Below are 17,598 nucleotides of genomic sequence, written 5' to 3'. Positions count from 1 at the left end.
TCGTCCAACCACCTAAATATACTACTTTCTAGACCCCAGCCTGATGAAGTTCTGCCCCCGCTTAGTCATACATACGTAGGTCCAGGCCAACAAATGCAACCCTCCAATCCATCTTTCTTTCATCCAACTCATGAAGATCCACGCGTGTCACAATGAACCCCTTGCGCCTCTCCTCCAGTTGCACGCGCCCATTGACCCGAAATCTCTCGTCATGTCTCCGTGGCGCTCCCCCCCGCATTCAGCCTTACCACCGATCCGCGGGCGTGGCATTGCGATGGTATCCATTCCGGCGGCCCACTCTAGGCACTACCATTACAACTATACCGAAATACACTACATCCATCAACACGTCCCAGTCCCGATCTGTCCACAATATCAATGCCACGGAGACGTCCGGGTCAAGTCTCACACATGAGAAACGCGAGAATGCCACACAGGCAGAGCAGCTATACGAGCTCTCGCTCGGACTCTCCCGTACCCCAGCAAACGGCAACGTCGAGATGCAAACGACCATCTACAACGCCGAAGGAACGTCTACGACACCTACGCAACTCAAGCTCACGAAACTGGACATCGCGCAGCAGTATGGTCTCAGCGCGCGCGATCTCCGCGCCATGGACCTCCCGACGGACGGGTTCCCGCATATCTTGATCCGCGAGTCGACGATGCTGATTCATCTGTTTAATCTGCGATTGCTGGTGCAGGCTGATCGGATGCTTTTGTTTCATGTTGATGGACAGGGACAGGGTCAAACTCAAGGGAAAGGGCCATCATCGATAGATAACACGACGCGCGTATTCACACACGACCTTACCGGTAAACTGCGCGGAGATCGCGGGCTCGGGGTATCGACGCGACTGCCGTACGAGCTACGGGTGCTAGAGGCGGCGTTGGCGGCGACGACGTCGACGCTGGAGGCAGAGTATGTGCTTGCGAAGGAGCGGGCGGTGCAGGCGCTACGGACGCTGGATGTACAGATGCAGGACAAGGAGGAAAGCGTGATCCACTCTGATCTGCGGGAGCTGTTGGATCTGGTACGGCGGCTAGCAGGCATCGAGCAGCGGGCCAGACATGTGCGCAGTGCGGTGCAGGAGGTGCTGAACGAGGACGAGGATATGGCGGCGATGCACCTGACAGATAAGAAGGCGGGGATGCCGCATCGGATGGAGGATCATCAGGATGTGGAGTACCTGCTGGAAGCGTACTATAAGGCGAGTGATCGGGTGGTGCAGGAGACGGGGAGTCTGATGCGGAATATCCAGCAGACGGAGCAGACCATTCAGTCGATTCTGGACGTGCGGAGGAACCAGATCATGGTGCTCGAGGCGAAGGTCGAGATCTGCATGCTGGGGCTTGCGGCTGCGACCCTAGTGGCGGGTCTGTATGGCATGAACGTGCCGAATTACTGGGAGGAGATGAGCTGGGCGTTTGGACTGCTCGTCTCGGTCTGCCTGCTGGGCACGGTTGGGATCTCGCGATATGGTATGCGCCAGCTGCGGCGGGTTCAGAGGGTTCATTTATAGACATCATTTTGGTTACTGCAGGTTGTATATTGCCGCATTTTCTATACCAATAGCGACCAAGGATTATGCTTGAGCAGACATGGCCTATAGCTTTCTCGCATTGACAGAACTCGTGGTGGATGTTATTTACGGCAGGCTATATACACAGGTCTTTGCTTTTACCATGCACGTGGTTACAAGCAATTTTGCCCAAAGCCAGATACGAAACCTTTCCATGTCCTAGTAGAAATGCCGTCACCCATTGTTAGCAATATAGTATCACGCATCTGAGTCCGTCTCGTCGTTTGAATGTCAGCTTGGTCAATGCCGGAAGCTTAACGAAGTTATTTATACTCCCGCGGTATATACATTCCACCGACAGTGGTTCAAAGGATTCTGTTCAAGGTTAATCGAAGTTAATGACACTAACACTACGGCAAACTACCCATGCATCCATCCCCCATCCTGGAGGAGATCAGACATGGGCGTGTCCTGCCAGTAGATTTGGCGCCATTCGTCTTCCAATTCTGGCAACCCCTCCATGGCCATGGGAAGAACGGCCTGTTCTGGATCGGTGAAGGAAAATAGCTGTCGCCAATCCAGTAGCTCCCGCGGTTGATCTAATGGGTCCACAGATACCAGATTACTGGGGATCCAATTATCAAATGGTTGATTCTGACTCGGACTGATAGTGGAGGTGGGTAAGTGTGGCGATTCCGGAGTCGGGACTTCATACGGTAGTGTCGTGTCCGGTTGAGAGGGTGGTATAATAGGATTTGGAGCGGGCGGGTTTTGAATGTCGTTTTTGGGGATGCTATTGAAGCGCCCGGGTCGCTGGCTAGTCGCTACCCGCAAGTCCTCCTGGAGACGCCGAGAATCCTCAAAAAGACGGAGGATAGTATTGGCATGCGACCAGTACGAGGCCAGCTCGCGGAGCGAGTAAGACGCCGAGTCGAAGCGACGCAGCGCATTGATCGCCAGGACCGGATTAGAGAACCGCAGCTCCACGCGCACTTGGATCATGGCCGTGAAAAGAGTATGGACTCCAGAGTACCACAGGAACTTCAGCCGATCATTCAGACGGAGTTCCTCAAAGATAGAAGCAATCACTCCGGCGGCCGCGCTGCAAATCTCAGCATCATGCGGACCATAGTCGTCGGAGTACGCAGATGCCCTTGGGTGCGGTCGATGAAGAAGTATAAGAAAATTATTGTATGTAAGATGTAGCATAGCAGACCAAGGGTCCATATCTGATGCTCGCAGGCGTAGGTTGTCTGGTAGCTTGAGAGACCAGTTCGCCAACGCTTCGTCGGCTTCTTGTAGTGCAGCCTTGCGACGTTCGGCACTGACTCGCAGGCCAAACCGTTCGCGAACAATGTATGAAATCATTGTACAGAGCTCCGAGAAATGAATCACGTATTCCGATTGCACTCGGGATCCGCATCCTTCAAAATCAGAATGAGTCAATGGGGAGACATCCGAATCCTCAAGGTTGCTAATGCATAGTTTGGTTAGATGGAAAATTAAACCGATGACAGACCAACTTACATGGCTTGAGGTCGGCCATAGGAAAGAGAAACCATCACGTCAAACTGGACCAGGATGTACCATAATCTCCGCCACATGCGGCGATCTCGGGATACAAAGCTGCTAGAGACGGGGTTACGATGCATTCCGAGACCCGTAGCAATCCTCGCCGCGACTCCGACCCAGTAGTGCGCGTTGGCAGCTACATCGTCATCGGCGCTATCCGAATGCCAGGTCAACAGTAGGGCTGCTTGGACCATGATATCGCGATTCCGTTCAATCCGGCTATCAAACAACCATTTGGCGCGGCGAAAGAAGATCTCTTTGAGAACATCCCGCTCTGGCTTAGGTCGAGTCACATGGGCTCCAACTAACAATATAGTCTGAAGAAGCAAAACCGGCGGCGGATCGGCGGGGTCCCGGTTACGATATTGCGTCATGAAATGATCCTCCTCGATGATGGGATAACCAGGATTGATGTGGCTGAAGTATGCATGCACTAGCTCGTCGGCAAGAGCTTGTTCTGGCAAGGTTAAAGCATCCATGAGGAGTTGATCATGGCCAGTTCGCAATTGACGGCGTGGAATCTCATTCCCGGCAAAGTGATACACATCGTCATCTTGTTCCCGTTGCTGGCGAATCAAGAAGGACATGTTCGACAATTCATGGCCAACGTAGATCGCGCGAACCCCTCTCTGGATTTCTCGGGTGCCAGTTTCTTCCTCATCGATAATCTTCACCAATCGTTTCTCCAAGTCTCCATTTGTATCCTGTTCCGCCAAACGGTCAAGGTCCGGCTGGCGGTCATACTCCTGATTGCCTGAAATTGGCGAGGTATCATGAAGGCGCGCATCACTGGTATTTGTTGCGTCTTCAAAGCCAGATTTGGGAGAATTGCTGGTGGGTGCGGTGTTGGTAACCGGAGTCGTCACATCGGGCTGAATGCCTCGAAAGGTAGTTGTAAAAGCGGAGGGCTGACCAGCGGATTGGGATGGCAATGGTCTAAGGGACGGTTCAGAAATTGAGGGTGGGCGACAGCGAATGGGAACGGGGTCGAGAATCGAGCGCACGGCTAAACGTTTCTTTTTCTCATGGATGCGGCAATCCGCCTTTCCCGCGGTGCGACAGTTGGAACACGGCAAACCGACCACGCGTGCGTCACAACGGACTTTACGTCGATGGCAATGGACGCAGGCCGCGGAGCCTAGAATCCGAGAGGCGATTAGGGGAACATATTCGTTGGAAGAGTAGAAAAGCAGAGGAGAGTATGACTAGTTACCTGACTTGCGCTTAGTCACACCATGGCCGGTGGGCGAGTGGCTGGTATGCGCGGTGGAGGACATAGCAAGATCATCGACGCAAATTCAGGGTCCGGAGACTCGCAGCTTCATCATCAATGAGTGGGGGAAGATGCGACAGACGGAAGACGGCCCAGGTCTATGACATGGCCAGAGGTTCAACTTTCAAGGTAAGTGGGAGAAATTGAGGAGAAGCGAAGATGACGAGGAAAGCGAGCGATACGACCAAGTGGGGCGGCCGATCTGGGGGAGCCGTCACGTGGCTGCGGAGAACGTGCAGGTCACGGGGGCTACATCTATTTATATTTTATGTGCATTCATATATCATACACCACAGGTAACTATGGTCAGTAGTGGCTAAGGCCCAGTCCACTCCCCTCACCCGTACACAAATCGCTTCCAATTGTCCGCCAACTGCTGCACCCCCTGGTGCAACGTCCACCCTCGCAATTCACAGATCTGTCGTGCGACTTGCTCCAGGAGATCGTCCATTGGCGGTCCGGCGGTATGCAAATCACTCTCTATAAGGATTCGATCGTCAGGCAGTACTTTGAGGACGTCCATCACTTTCTGCACCGATGGTCCGCTGAAGTTGATCACGGTGGAAAAGGAGAAATAGACATCCGAGGGATTGGATGGGTGTAAGAATTGATTCACGGGATTCACCGGGCCGGAATACGAATGCATACAGATCCGGGGTGGGAAGGGAAGAGGGGGATCTGGCTGGGGTGATGCCTGCTTTCCCTCATCCTCCGCCTCACTTTCCGCGTGTGCGTCAGCTACGCTGCGGCGTCGCTGCCTATCCCGTCGCGATTGCACCTTTCGTTCATGACCAGACCACAATGTTTTAAAAAGGTCAAATACGGCTCCGTGCGCTTGGACACTATGAACAGAGACGGGACGTCGAAGCTCTCCGGCCAGTTGAAGCTGCGCCTTGAGAACCGCCTTTTGATGCTCCGGTTGTACTCGATGAGGAGATAGCTTGCGACCCTCGCGGGATCCCGGGGTCATTCCATCGTCGCGATTCTCGAGATCCTGTGGCTTCCAAGAATTGGGTAGCCTAAATGCCCGGTCCAGACCAACCTCGCCCACAAGTGCCAGGGGGTGCGTTGTCAGGCGGGATCGGATTTCCGAGATGAGCTGGGAAAGTGGTTTTGGCTCCGGAAGGGTTGAGATGAAATCATCGTCCGGCGATGGAGTAAGCACTTTTCTATAATGCGCCTTCTTTCTTTCAGATCTCGGGGCTCCATCAGAGTCTGATGAATCAGGATGATCATCGAGAATTTGATGTGAGAACCACGGGTGCCAGCCGAAACAAGGCAAGGCGCGCCCGGTACTTGAGCCATTGATAGCTGTGTCCAGGCCTGAGTGAGCTGCAGCAGTCTGTAGCACCAGATCCTGGTCCTCACCACGCGTGGCCATGACGGTAAGAGTGGTGGCTTTCATCCGAGGTATCTCAGCAATCGAGGACATGGTGTCGGTAGGATGACAATGGGCATCGAAGACCCCAATCTCCCAGGGAAAATCACCCCCATTTTCATTTTCCGCGAGGGTCATGATCTTCAGCTGGGATGTTGGTTGGAACTTGACAATACTGCGAAGTTCAACTGTGCCGCCGCGTCGAAGAGTTGATGCAAAAGTCGCGGCGGGTATGACGTAAGAAATGCCCGCGATGCCGTATCGGGATTTCATGCCTGGGGCACTCCAGCATCACATGTTTTTCTCCGCATTTCGCATTTGCGCTTTGTTGCATGACTCTTCTGGTTCTTGCATCCCCTCGAATGTCTGCTGTATATCTTGATCTGATGGGCATCGTTCTCACTCTACTAGTATCTGGTAACTAGTACTTCTCTAGTACTAACTGCGGAGTACTACTAGGAGATCGCTCTATAAGAAGAGCATTGCTCGGCTCTCCATGTCCTCCATATGGAACACGATAATCACCCTACCGCTTCTTCTCTTCATCTCGATACCTCTAATCTCATCTGCCTGCTTTACCATTTTTCTAGCATTTGTGACTTTGTTCATACGTTTCTCGTTCGTCTACATTAAGCTTCTCTATGGGATTATCTCGAGCTATTTTACCATTCCGACGCCTGAAAGTACATCCCTCTTAAGTTTCGCAGCCTCTGAACCAGCTACGCCAGGCATCCCGGCAACTCCAAAGCGTCGCTCGTTCGATTATGGCATGACGCCTCTCCACTCGAACCCTCTGGCGTATCGTCAGAGCTTCACCGGCCAAAGTAGACCAGACTCATTACGGCGCCGGCAAAGTTCGAATTCCTCTGAGGGCCGGGGTGAGCAAGAACGAGCCCTAATTGGCTCCGATGGTGCACATCAACCCTATCCTTCAACAACGGCTTTCCTTGGTCTGACTAGCGGGGACGCGGGCAGAGACTTCGAGGGCGTAGGCGGGTGGCGCACTCAAGTGTCATCGATGGGCCTTCGCGGATATCTTTCTGGATCAGCATCACCATCACCTAACGATAGCGTGAGCGATGAAGCAGACGAGAGGGCATGGCTCTCCATCAATGAAAGATTACAGCTACCTACACAGTCTCTAACCCTGGAACACAGTTATGACTCTCCAGAACATGCATTTCTGTGGGGATGCAGACAAAGGGCGCCTGCTGTGGCAGGTGTCCATAGAGATCGCCATCACCACCGTTCTGCTACGACATCAATGATACCAAGCCCTGGACCCCGTGGCTCGCATTCCTCAATGTCTTCATCATATCGTCTGGCTCCCAACCGATCTAAAACATCGTTATCACCGCATCCACTGCGGCGACGAATGTCTCACGATATATCGCCCACTACAAATCCGCCCCGGATGAACACTCAATCGTTCGATGGACACGAAGGCTATTTCGCATTCCGACGTGGAAGTGCAGGAAGCAGCAGGTCTACGACGTCAGGAAGCTCGACACCTATGGACGAGCAGATGATTCAAAGAGCGGCCGGGGGGTCCATGGCTCACCATTCAGTTGGCGTGAAGCATCGCAAAAGCTTGCCAGGTCCGAATTCTGGATCTCGACTACGGAGGCATCCTGAAGTTGAACGTACGCTTTGATGGGCTTACATATACAACATCTGCGGGGTTATAAATACATCGGCGCTCGAGGTATAAATGAGACGGCCACTTGCTCGATATTTCCATGGCAAACTTTTTTTTCATTCCGATTATATGCCCCTGAATCTTTACTTCACACAAAACATGTATATACGAGTTGATTGAGTGTCCCGTTTCCGATCTACTAATTTTTGATGAAAATGAATCACGATCCTTGACGATATATACCGATGAACCCACTCCTTAAGACTGCTTTTGCTTTATCGATAGCCACGCGTACGAATCAAGACTCAATATTTCTGTGCCTCAATTTACCGTCCATTAGGCTTTTCAACTGTAGAAAAAGTATAAATGAAAATAGTCCATTAGCTAGTTGTATAGAGTAATTGCTCCCAAGCGAAAACCTCGAACTTCTTCCTCACTTTCGCCTACTAGGTGCGGGTTGGATGAGGAAATATCTCTGTGGCCATGTGCTCATTGTGGTACATCTGCCTAATGACCTAGCAGGTGGTAGTTATATCACCAACAGCCTTATCAGACAAACAAGCGATTCGTCCAATATACAATGCACCCGAAACCCACGATGGCGAAGAATCGACCCAGCAACTTTTGAATCCGGTCTCCGGACTCCTTCTAACGCCGCTTGTGTTGAAATGTTAAATCGCCTGTCTCCAGTATATTTCGAGCGATTCAGAAAGACATAGAAGACAGACAAGGCGCGTGGGCCTTCTCCTTAGGGCTGAACGACCTGAATGTTGTTCTTTTTCTGTATCGTGAAATAGAATCAGCAATCGATTCCTCATGCTGGCCATAAGCCTTGGGAAGAAACCACAAGAAACGAACCTTCCAGGTATCCATCTCCGCCTGCTTCCCCTTGTACTGCTTCAACAGCTCCTCCAACACCGACTTCAATCCATCCGAGTTGGTCTTCAGCGAGGGGAGAACATCCTGGATCGTGCGCTCAACCAGAACGCCGTTCACCATGCGGAAACATTTTCGGTCTTGAGGCAGGGGGTCAAGCGTCTCGATAACGAGTCTAACAGAAGCGAATGAATGCGTTAGTTTCAAACTTTGTCCATGACTGTACAGGGGACACAGCAAACCTGCGTGGTTTACAGTACTTGATGGGAACGAAGCAAACTCACTTGTGTTCTTCCGCTTCCTGCTCAATGTCTCCGATCTTCGAAGCCAACTGCTGCAGCGTGTTTTTGTAGTTGGAGTACTGGAGCTGGAGCTCTGTAAGAGGTCAGTCTTCACTCTTCGCAGTAATTCCCCATGAATCTGGGGTCTCAGAGCGCTGATAGTGCACATACCCTGCTGCTTCTTAGGGTTTATTTGTCCTTGGGCGGCCATGGTGATTTGGATGGTTTGGTTGCAAAGCTGGACTGGCGATGCGGGGCGGTCGTCGGAATTGATGTTGCGCGGAGTGTCGCTTGTCTTCCGCAGTACGAGTGGCCCAACACGGCTGATTTTGGTGAGTGATGATAATAAGTCGGCTTGCCAAATAACTGTATACGAACTTCAGAATAAAAGTCTTGCCTCTAAATGTCCATATACAATTACAAGGCCATATCCCCGCTGTGGCAGCCCCTCGATGCGCAGCTTCACGTGACCCAGTCGCGTTTGCACTGTTTGCCTTCCCGTCGCTCTCGTGGGCGGCGACTTTCCTTTCCTTGCGCTCAACTCCTCCACTCCAACTGACTCGCCAGGACGTCTGGAGGCAGTTCGACCTCGTTGCGGCCAAAACGAAACCGGAGAATTCCTTCTCGTGAACACCGCCGTCCCATCCCGAACCTCACCCTCACAATGGCATCCGACGGCCCCCCAGCCAAAAGGCAAAAATCCAACCTGCCTCCGCAGCTTCGCGATGCCAAGCGCAAGGACATCGACAACTGGGAGACGAATCGAATGCTCACGTCGGGTGTGGCCCAGCGACGCGACTTCGATGGCGATTTCATGCCGGAAGATGAGGAAGCGACCCGTATCCATCTGCTGGTGCATGACCTGCGCCCCCCGTTTCTCGATGGCCGGACCATCTTCACCAAGCAGCTAGAGCCCATCTCCGCTGTCCGAGATCCGCAGAGTGATATGGCGGTTTTCAGTCGGAAGGGGAGCAAAGTTGTCCGGGATCGCCGTCAACAGCGGGAGCGACAGAAGCAGGCGCAGGAGGCTACGACCATGGCCGGCACGGCACTTGGAAACTTGATGGGAGTCAAGGAAGATGAGGGGGACAGCGCTGTGGCTGTGCCCGTGGAAGATGCGTATAAGAGCGGAAACAAGTTCGCGAAGCACATGAAGAAGGATGAAGGAGGTCAGAGCTCATTTAGTAAGAGCAAGACGCTTCGGGAGCAGAGAGAGTTCCTGCCGGCGTTTGCGGTGAGGGAGGACCTGCTTCGAGTTATTCGCGATAACCAAGTAGTCGTGGTCGTCGGTGAAACGGGGTCTGGAAAGACTACGCAGCTGACGCAGTTCCTGCACGAGGACGGTTACTCGAAGTTTGGTCTGATCGGGTGCACGCAGCCTCGCCGTGTAGCTGCGATGAGTGTCGCGAAGCGTGTGAGCGAGGAAATGGAAGTTGACCTGGGTGATGAAGTTGGATATGCCATCCGTTTCGAGGATTGCACTAGCGATAAGACGGTGATCAAGTACATGACCGACGGTGTACTTCTGCGAGAATCGCTGGTCCAGACGGATCTGGACAAATATTCATGTATCATCATGGACGAAGCGCACGAGCGAGCTTTGAACACAGATGTTTTGATGGGTCTTCTCAAAAAGGTCCTGGCTCGGCGACGAGATCTGAAATTGATCGTCACCTCAGCTACTATGAATGCCGATCGTTTCTCGAGGTTCTACGGTGGCGCTCCCGAATTTATCATCCCAGGAAGAACGTTCCCCGTCGATGTTCATTTTTCGAGAACCCCTTGCGAGGACTACGTCGATAGCGCTGTGAAGCAAGTCCTGGCCATCCACGTGTCGCAGGGCTCCGGCGACATCCTCGTGTTCATGACCGGACAGGAGGATATCGAGGCCACCTGCGAGCTGGTTGATGAACGGCTTAAGATGTTGAATGATCCACCAAAGCTCAGCATTCTGCCCATTTACAGTCAAATGCCAGCAGAGCAGCAGGCGAAGATTTTCGAGAAGGCCGAAGCGGGCGTGCGGAAAGTGATCGTTGCGACAAACATCGCTGAGACGAGTCTGACGGTCGATGGTATCATGTACGTCGTCGACGCAGGATACTCCAAACTGAAGGTCTACAACCCACGCATGGGAATGGACACGCTTCAAATCACGCCGATTTCCCAAGCCAACGCCAACCAACGTTCTGGCAGAGCCGGCCGGACGGGACCTGGAAAAGCGTACCGTCTGTTCACCGAGGTGGCTTATAAGAACGAACTCTACCTGCAAACAATCCCGGAGATTCAGCGAACGAGTCTTTCGAATACAGTCCTGCTTCTCAAATCGTTGGGAGTCAAGGACCTCTTGGATTTCGATTTCATGGATCCTCCTCCCCAAGAGACCATCACCACCTCGCTATTCGAGCTGTGGTCCCTAGGAGCTTTGGACAACCTCGGCGATCTCACCCCATTAGGACGTCAGATGACGCCCTTCCCCATGGATCCTCCGCTGGCCAAACTGTTAATCACCGCGTCTGAGCAGTACGGCTGCAGCGAGGAAATGCTGAGCATCGTCTCCATGCTCTCCGTGCCCAACGTGTTCTACCGTCCGAAGGAACGACAAGAAGAATCCGACTCCGCGCGCGAAAAGTTCTTCGTTCCCGAATCCGACCATCTAACCCTCCTTCACGTATACTCGCAATGGAAATCCAACGGCTACTCCGACGGGTGGTGTATCAAGCACTTCCTCCACGCCAAGTCACTGCGACGCGCGCGCGAAGTCCGCGACCAGCTTCACGACATTATGGTCGCGCAGAAGATGCCGCTCGTCAGCTGCGGCACCGACTGGGACGAGATCCGCAAGTGCATCTGCTCCGGATTCTACCACCAGGCGGCCCGCGTGAAGGGTATCGGCGAGTTCATCAACCTCCGCACCAGTGTCACCATGCAGCTGCACCCGACCAGTGCCCTGTACGGTCTCGGATATGTTCCCGAGTATGTCGTCTACCACGAGTTGATCCTAACGAGCAAGGAGTACATGTCCACTGTCACGGCAGTCGATCCTCACGTAAGTTCTTCTTTTCCGAATCCCCTTTCCACCTGCCAGCCGAACCCGAACTAATCATCTTACGAAACAGTGGCTCGCCGAACTAGGAGGCGTCTTCTACTCCGTCAAAGAAAAAGGGTACTCGCAGCGGGAACGCCGTGTCACCGAGCTTGAATTCAACCGACGCATGGAAATCGAAACGCAGATGGCCGCGGACCGCGAACGCGCCGCCGCAGACAAACAACGCGAAGAAGAGCAGAACGACCCCTCTCGTCGCAGAAAGGAGATAGAAGTAGGCGGAGACAGCAGCAGCACTAGTGCCAATCGTTCCGCTGTGCGGCGTCCTGTCGTTGCCAAGCGGGGAGGCGGTGTCGGTGCGTCGTCGTCGTCACGGAACGGTGCCTCTGGTGGAGGTGGTGGAAGCGTGGTCAAGAAGCCGCAGATCAAGAGGAAACCTGGTCGTGCGTTCTAGAACTGATGATGTCTATATTTGTACAAATTTTACTATCTAGTCTTTGAGCTATAGATTATATACCCCGGGTTCTTTTTGAGTGTTTGCATTGATTATTGGAATATGATAGAACTTGAATTGCTGATGTGGTGGTACCTTGAATCTTCATACTCTTCAATTGCAACTGAAAAAGATACTTTTCTTCATAGAAGATAGGATATGCGCTGTAGCAAATACGTCATACAACTCGGATGCGCCCAGCACAACCGCGCATTCCCAAAACCAATACCAAAGTATAGCAGACCAATAACAGATAGATGATAGATGAGTGCTAATATTGCAACGACAATCGTCCTCAAGACGACATCAAACATAGAGGTAAGTTTTCAACCACAGACCAGACAGAACAGGACCTCGATTGTTCGGTTTCTCAGGACGAGGGAACGCAACCCATTCCATCGCATAACCACACACCCCCGGACACAAGAACCCCTAACCTCTCTCCAAGCCCATCTAGTTGATGAAATTGATACAGAAAAAGTGCAGAATCAAGCTCCCGAAGATATAATCCGCAAAGGCCCTACCAAGCACGAGAACCCATTAGCATAAAGAACCACCAACATAGAAGAACAGAAAAAAACAAGACACGGGTCTCCCCTCCTCCTGTCCGTGAAAGCTCAAGGAGAAAGAAAAAAGGATCTCGAAACGTACCGTTCATGAGAAATACCTCCCTCCGCAACACCAGCCACGTTCTTCACATTCTTGCCCTTGAACGCCGTCGCGCTCTTGCTTGTGTCTTCGGAACTCGTCTGCATGCGCAAGCTGGCCGTTAGGACGAATTGGCCGACGGCGGCGCAGAAGCCACTAAGGAAAGCGTTGAAGGGCTGTTGGATTATATGTTAGCGGTTTTATTTCTTTCGGGGATTGTTTGGGTTGTAGGCCGGATCTCATTCTCGAGGTTGAGTGATAGGTATCCATTGGAGATGGATGGAAAGAAGGTAGGTGGTAGGTAGGTGAGCAACGTACGTAGTTTCCAGCCAAAACACAGTACACGAATTGAATGACACCGATCAGGACGAGGAAGGCCATGAAGGCATCGAGAAGGAGGGTGCGCTGCGGCGTCGTCGCGACATACTGTTGCCAGACATGGTGGGCGATGTCGATGACGGAGGAGTTGCTGGTGAGGGTCTTGGGGCCGGAAGAGAGGGAGGTCGGCGTGGTAGGGGTGGCCGGGGAGCGTTTTTGCGGCATGGTGAGATCGAAAGAGCACCGAGGTTCGACTGGAGAAAGTCAATTGATGGCGAGGGCGTGAGGGGAGTGCTTGTGCTTGGTCGGGGATGGCGGGTGAAGGTGCGGAGTGGATGAAGCTACTGTGTACTCAGGCCGCTCCGGCCGCGGAGGACGATCACGTGATGGGAGCCGGCGTTAGAGGGTTTCCTGCCAAAGTTTTGTATTTGTATTGTCCTAGGTATAGATTCAGATGGAAGAGATATTTATGGAATAAATTTATGTATTTCAAATATTATATTACAGGAGTTGAGTCGTTCGCGGTCATGCTATTGTGCCTAAGATCGCATAAACCATGCTGCCATATCAGTAGGTCACAAAGCACAAGTAACCCGTGTATCGTACATCATACTTCGTAAACAGTGGAGAGTAGTCCATGTGAGAGGAGTATCATTGTTTGAAAGAGAGGAGTGTCAAGTAGTCCAAATATTAGCTCCGGGGAATCATGAATATATGCAATTACACAACCTTGTGCGAAAGATGGCCGCCAGGGCATCTTGATGCCGGTGTCACCAGCGAGCGAAGAGAAACAAAACACAGTCGAAACCCAAATCAAATCACATAAACCAGTCAGACACATGGGCTGGAAAGTTGCCGTTAGGATTCGTTGTATGTGCCTGTTGCAGATCCATGTGGAAGTCGCGCATAACTTGATCCCACTCATCCCAGTTCAGCTGTGGGGAAGACAGGTCTCCTTGTGGCGCCAACGGTACCATGGAAGATTGGTCTGGAAGAGTCATTGTCGGATCCAGGCTCGGGTTCGGGTTGAAGGATAGCGACTGCTCCGAAGGACTCTGAGAAGTAGGAACAGCAAGCCAGTCCACGCCAGGAAACATGCCACTGATGGCATCCAAGGGCCCGCCACGGAGATCAATATTAGGTTCTGTGTCGGGTTGGTTGTTGGAGTCCATTCCGTATAGAGCTTCAAGCTCCGACAGTTGGGGCAACACGGGCGGAGGTACGATTTCCTGTCCTTGAGAGGTGCGTGGCGCGGTAGTATTTGAGGCGCTTGGGAAGGGATCGCCACGAAGCCGCATCTCCTCCTTTTTCTTCTCACGGCAAGCACTCGCTCGTTTCATCAATCGAGCCAGAGGGCGCCACAGCATTCCTTTTCTTTGCTTTGCGGTGAGCATCCAATCTCCGTAGAGCGAACTGACCGCGTTCCATGCCCGGTCTGTTAGAGGATTGATAGGGCGGACGCAAATCTCGGACAGAACAAAAGCGATGGATTGCCATTGCATGTTGGTCGCAAATAGCCAATTCCACTTGTGAGTGTTTTTGTCTGCCGCCAAAAGACGAGAAAACTCGGCCACCTGGACCGAGGTAACGAACAAGCTCTCACGGGAGTCATTGGTCAGGTTAATCCCTTGATATGGTCTTGTCATTGGATGATGAACCACCAGCCAGAGCTTCGTCAGGATGAGACGCCCGACTGTCGCACATACCCATTGAATCGGAATACTCATATCACAATGTTTCAGGTATTGTTCCTCAATGCGGTCATTGACGGCCTTGATCAATTTCCCACACAATTCCGGGGAGGGCTGTCGAGGTGGACCCGGGAAATTGTTATTCGGGCAGGTATAGCTCACTCGTCGAAGGGCGACGGTGATGTCACATCGGATCAAGCAGAAACTCATGTCGGTATAGCCGATCCTCTCTTTGGGCGGTTCCAGCATACCGGGAGTAATGTCCTCATCATTGATGTTCAAGGGTAGTCGAGTATCGTAGATTCTCTCATGAATCTGGGCATCCGTTCCATGGTCCTCGGATGACCGAATGTCCAATAAGCAGATATGCCACCACAGTCGCCGTCGCATTTCAGTATCGAAGGGCTTCAGCCCAAAATTAGTGCCGTCTCGGTGTATGCCCAGTCCTTGCGCAAGACGAAGAACGAGAGCAGTCATAGACCAAACGAATTTGGTGTCATCCTCTCGGCGGACGGCGATCAAAAAGATCACAACGGCCTGTAAAACCATGATGTGTTGGGTATTTAGGAAGTTTGCTTTGGCAAGAGCCTGTTCCACCGCGAATCGATAACGGCCCACGAGAACCTCTCGCTCTTCGCCAAATTTAGCCCGGCATTCTTCGGTGGAGAGACTGATGATCGAGACAAAGTACATGGCAAGTATTAGCGCCTCGGAGTTTTTGTCCAACGACTCGGGTTTCTGAGCTGCACTAGCAAATAGCTGCTTGACCGTAGGTTTATGCATGATAGGCACTAGCGGCGCCACGTTCTCCAAATAAATATCCCACAGCATCGAGACCTTTGCGGGCGGAGGGTGGAAGCTGCGAAGGGATTGCGAAAGGGAATAAAAGCCGAACAAGAAGCCCTCATGGTTGCCGGACAGCGTCGACGACGACTCTGGCGATGGATAGTCTTCTTCGTCAGAAGACGACGGGTCTAGGATATCCTGCAGTTCCTCCACCTGATATCATGTTAGCACGCGCGATGTGATCAACAACCGACGACGCTAAGGCCATAGTTCTGCGGGAAAACCCACCTCGTCTCCAAGACTTGCCCACAATCGATTGCTCACATATCGACTGCGCCCTTCTTCAATCACCAAGCGGCCGAACTCATGCTCTAGATTCCGCCGTTTGGGGGGTTTCCGAGGGTCCATATTGGCGAACGGGCAGTTTTCGGCATCCGCAGATTGAGATGGTTCAGTAGGGGTGGGCTCCTTCTGTTGCGACTGTTGCGGAGGGGAGGGCGTATTCGGAGCCCCCGCGTTCTTCTCGCTCAGATGCTCGATAACGCCTTCGAGGCGCTTCAAGCGCGACAGCAGCTCGGCATCCTGCGGTCGCTTCGACTTGCGCGACGCTCGACCGGGCGGAGGAAAGATACATTCGATGCCGGCCCTCGTGCAATTCGAACATGGACATCGCTTGTTGCAACGGACCTTCCTTCGACGACAGGTCACACAGCTTCGCAGACCCTGAGAATCTGGTAAGCTATGTGCGACAGACGGAGCATTCTCGGGGCCCTCTGCGGCGGGGAATGACGACAAAGAGGCGGTGGGATTGTTCATCGGCGGGGTGGATTCCGTGGGGAAGGACATGATGAGGGGAAAGTATAGACGGATGTAACATGCACGCCCTTTCTACATCATTTTCATGCGGTTGGACGGAGGTTCTGCAGAGGCGGGAGAGCACAGCGACGGAGCAGAAAGAATAGGAGAGGGAAAATCCGATAGGAAAAAACACATGGAGATTGTCAGCGTCAGGCAAAAACGATGGATCGTCAGTCATCGACTCATTGTGGGTCTGGCCCCCGGTCGACGCTTGGCGCCCTCGTAATCTTACTAATGCCTTCTTGTGCTTGTCCCTTCTTCCATGGAGCGACCGTGGAAGCACGTTGGTGGGGATCATACTCCGTATGATAAATTGATAATAGATCGTCGGGGTATAAACTAGGTATAGCTTCACAGCCACTGCCTACTCCCTACTCCGTACGGAAGATTGCTACTCCCTCACGGCGTACTACCGAGTCAGGGTCTACGAGTACAGTACTCCGCTTAAGACACTCAGGTACCGCTATGCTGGATCCGGTAGATGCTGGAACTTCCTCTGTAGGTGACTAGGTGTTTATACTTTCCTCCCATGATACGCCTCGGGGAAGACGGCTTTGTGACGTCACCGTGTCTTACAGTGAGTCAACTCTAACACGGCAAGGCACGGGATCTACTCAAGAGTAGAGTTCCATGAATTCCATGGGTTCTCTTCTAGTCCGACGTACGGAGTAAGTTAGCGCCGTCAGCACTAGTTTCCTAAGCCGATGCTGATGCTTCGGTGCCTAATTCGGGCTATGCTTGCTGAATCCGGATAACATTGAGCTCACTCAAATATCCATACATTAAGAACTTGTCGACCTGTTCAAGAACCATATATGTACATGTATATTGCTCTCCGTAGAGAATTCTAGTATTGACACGGGCCCCCAGTCACACCTCAATGCAATCAATACACACGGGGCCCGGAAGTGGTCAACCCCGTCCTTCAATCCCACCAGCTTTTAAACCAGAAAATGAGAGAAAAGAAGAAAACCAACATTAGGCGACCGAGACAAACCGATGAGAAAATATATATTCCAGAAAAATCGAAAAGCCAATCACAACCAATATCCGGAGGGTGATGCAGAGCAGAATCAAAACAAACGCCTGGTATATGCAAGAGATGTTGCTAGATCCAATCCTGGCTCACATCATTATTATCATGAGTGTAGGTAAAGAGACCCGAGAGTTAGTTATATGTAGTACAGGACGCGACGGGAAGTAAGGAATTGTCGCGCAA

General features: G+C 52.3%; 8 protein-coding genes across 8 annotated transcripts; 3 read left to right on the top strand and 5 right to left on the bottom strand.

Annotated features, from left to right (window-relative positions):
* Positions 1–152: 152 nt before the first annotated feature.
* On the top strand, positions 153–1,523 carry KD926_003821 (CorA family magnesium transporter; the record flags this gene model as incomplete). Its single annotated transcript, XM_053097723.1, has 1 exon — positions 153–1,523. The coding sequence occupies one exon, from the start codon at positions 153–155 to the stop codon at positions 1,521–1,523; it is 1,371 nt and encodes a 456-aa protein (XP_052958272.1).
* Positions 1,524–1,943: 420 nt separating this feature from the next.
* Positions 1,944–4,372, bottom strand: KD926_003820 (acetamidase regulatory protein; the record flags this gene model as incomplete). The annotated part of the gene is made up of 3 exons (XM_053097722.1): positions 1,944–2,997; positions 3,051–4,233; positions 4,309–4,372. The coding sequence occupies 3 exons, from the start codon at positions 4,370–4,372 to the stop codon at positions 1,944–1,946; spliced, it is 2,301 nt and encodes a 766-aa protein (XP_052958271.1).
* Positions 4,373–4,705: 333 nt separating this feature from the next.
* Positions 4,706–6,019, bottom strand: KD926_003819 (TatD family hydrolase; the record flags this gene model as incomplete). Its single annotated transcript, XM_053097721.1, has 1 exon — positions 4,706–6,019. One exon carries the CDS (start codon positions 6,017–6,019, stop codon positions 4,706–4,708), a length of 1,314 nt encoding a protein of 437 aa, XP_052958270.1.
* A 223-nt stretch (positions 6,020–6,242) lies between these two features.
* Positions 6,243–7,400, top strand: KD926_003818 (uncharacterized protein; the record flags this gene model as incomplete). Its single annotated transcript, XM_053097720.1, has 1 exon — positions 6,243–7,400. One exon carries the CDS (start codon positions 6,243–6,245, stop codon positions 7,398–7,400), a length of 1,158 nt encoding a protein of 385 aa, XP_052958269.1.
* A 733-nt stretch (positions 7,401–8,133) lies between these two features.
* Positions 8,134–8,753, bottom strand: KD926_003817 (putative prefoldin subunit 2; the record flags this gene model as incomplete). The annotated part of the gene is made up of 4 exons (XM_053097718.1): positions 8,134–8,166; positions 8,244–8,436; positions 8,546–8,636; positions 8,714–8,753. 4 exons carry the CDS (start codon positions 8,751–8,753, stop codon positions 8,134–8,136), a joined length of 357 nt encoding a protein of 118 aa, XP_052958268.1.
* Positions 8,754–9,206: 453 nt separating this feature from the next.
* On the top strand, positions 9,207–12,039 carry KD926_003816 (putative mRNA splicing factor RNA helicase (Prp16); the record flags this gene model as incomplete). The annotated part of the gene is made up of 2 exons (XM_053097717.1): positions 9,207–11,588; positions 11,659–12,039. 2 exons carry the CDS (start codon positions 9,207–9,209, stop codon positions 12,037–12,039), a joined length of 2,763 nt encoding a protein of 920 aa, XP_052958267.1.
* Positions 12,040–12,531: 492 nt separating this feature from the next.
* KD926_003815 (putative oligosaccharyl transferase subunit Dad1) lies at positions 12,532–13,269 on the bottom strand (the record flags this gene model as incomplete). Its single annotated transcript, XM_053097716.1, has 3 exons — positions 12,532–12,598; positions 12,730–12,902; positions 13,045–13,269. The coding sequence occupies 3 exons, from the start codon at positions 13,267–13,269 to the stop codon at positions 12,532–12,534; spliced, it is 465 nt and encodes a 154-aa protein (XP_052958266.1).
* A 593-nt stretch (positions 13,270–13,862) lies between these two features.
* Positions 13,863–16,367, bottom strand: KD926_003814 (putative C6 transcription factor; the record flags this gene model as incomplete). Its single annotated transcript, XM_053097715.1, has 2 exons — positions 13,863–15,734; positions 15,810–16,367. 2 exons carry the CDS (start codon positions 16,365–16,367, stop codon positions 13,863–13,865), a joined length of 2,430 nt encoding a protein of 809 aa, XP_052958265.1.
* Between the last annotated feature and the right edge of the window lie 1,231 nt (positions 16,368–17,598).

This window comes from Aspergillus affinis (assembly GCF_023601865.1).
Source record: "Aspergillus affinis strain CMG 70 chromosome Unknown NODE_19_length_383810_cov_86_361570, whole genome shotgun sequence".
NCBI lineage: Eukaryota > Fungi > Ascomycota > Eurotiomycetes > Eurotiales > Aspergillaceae > Aspergillus > Aspergillus affinis.
This window is presented reverse-complemented; position numbering and strand designations above follow the sequence as displayed.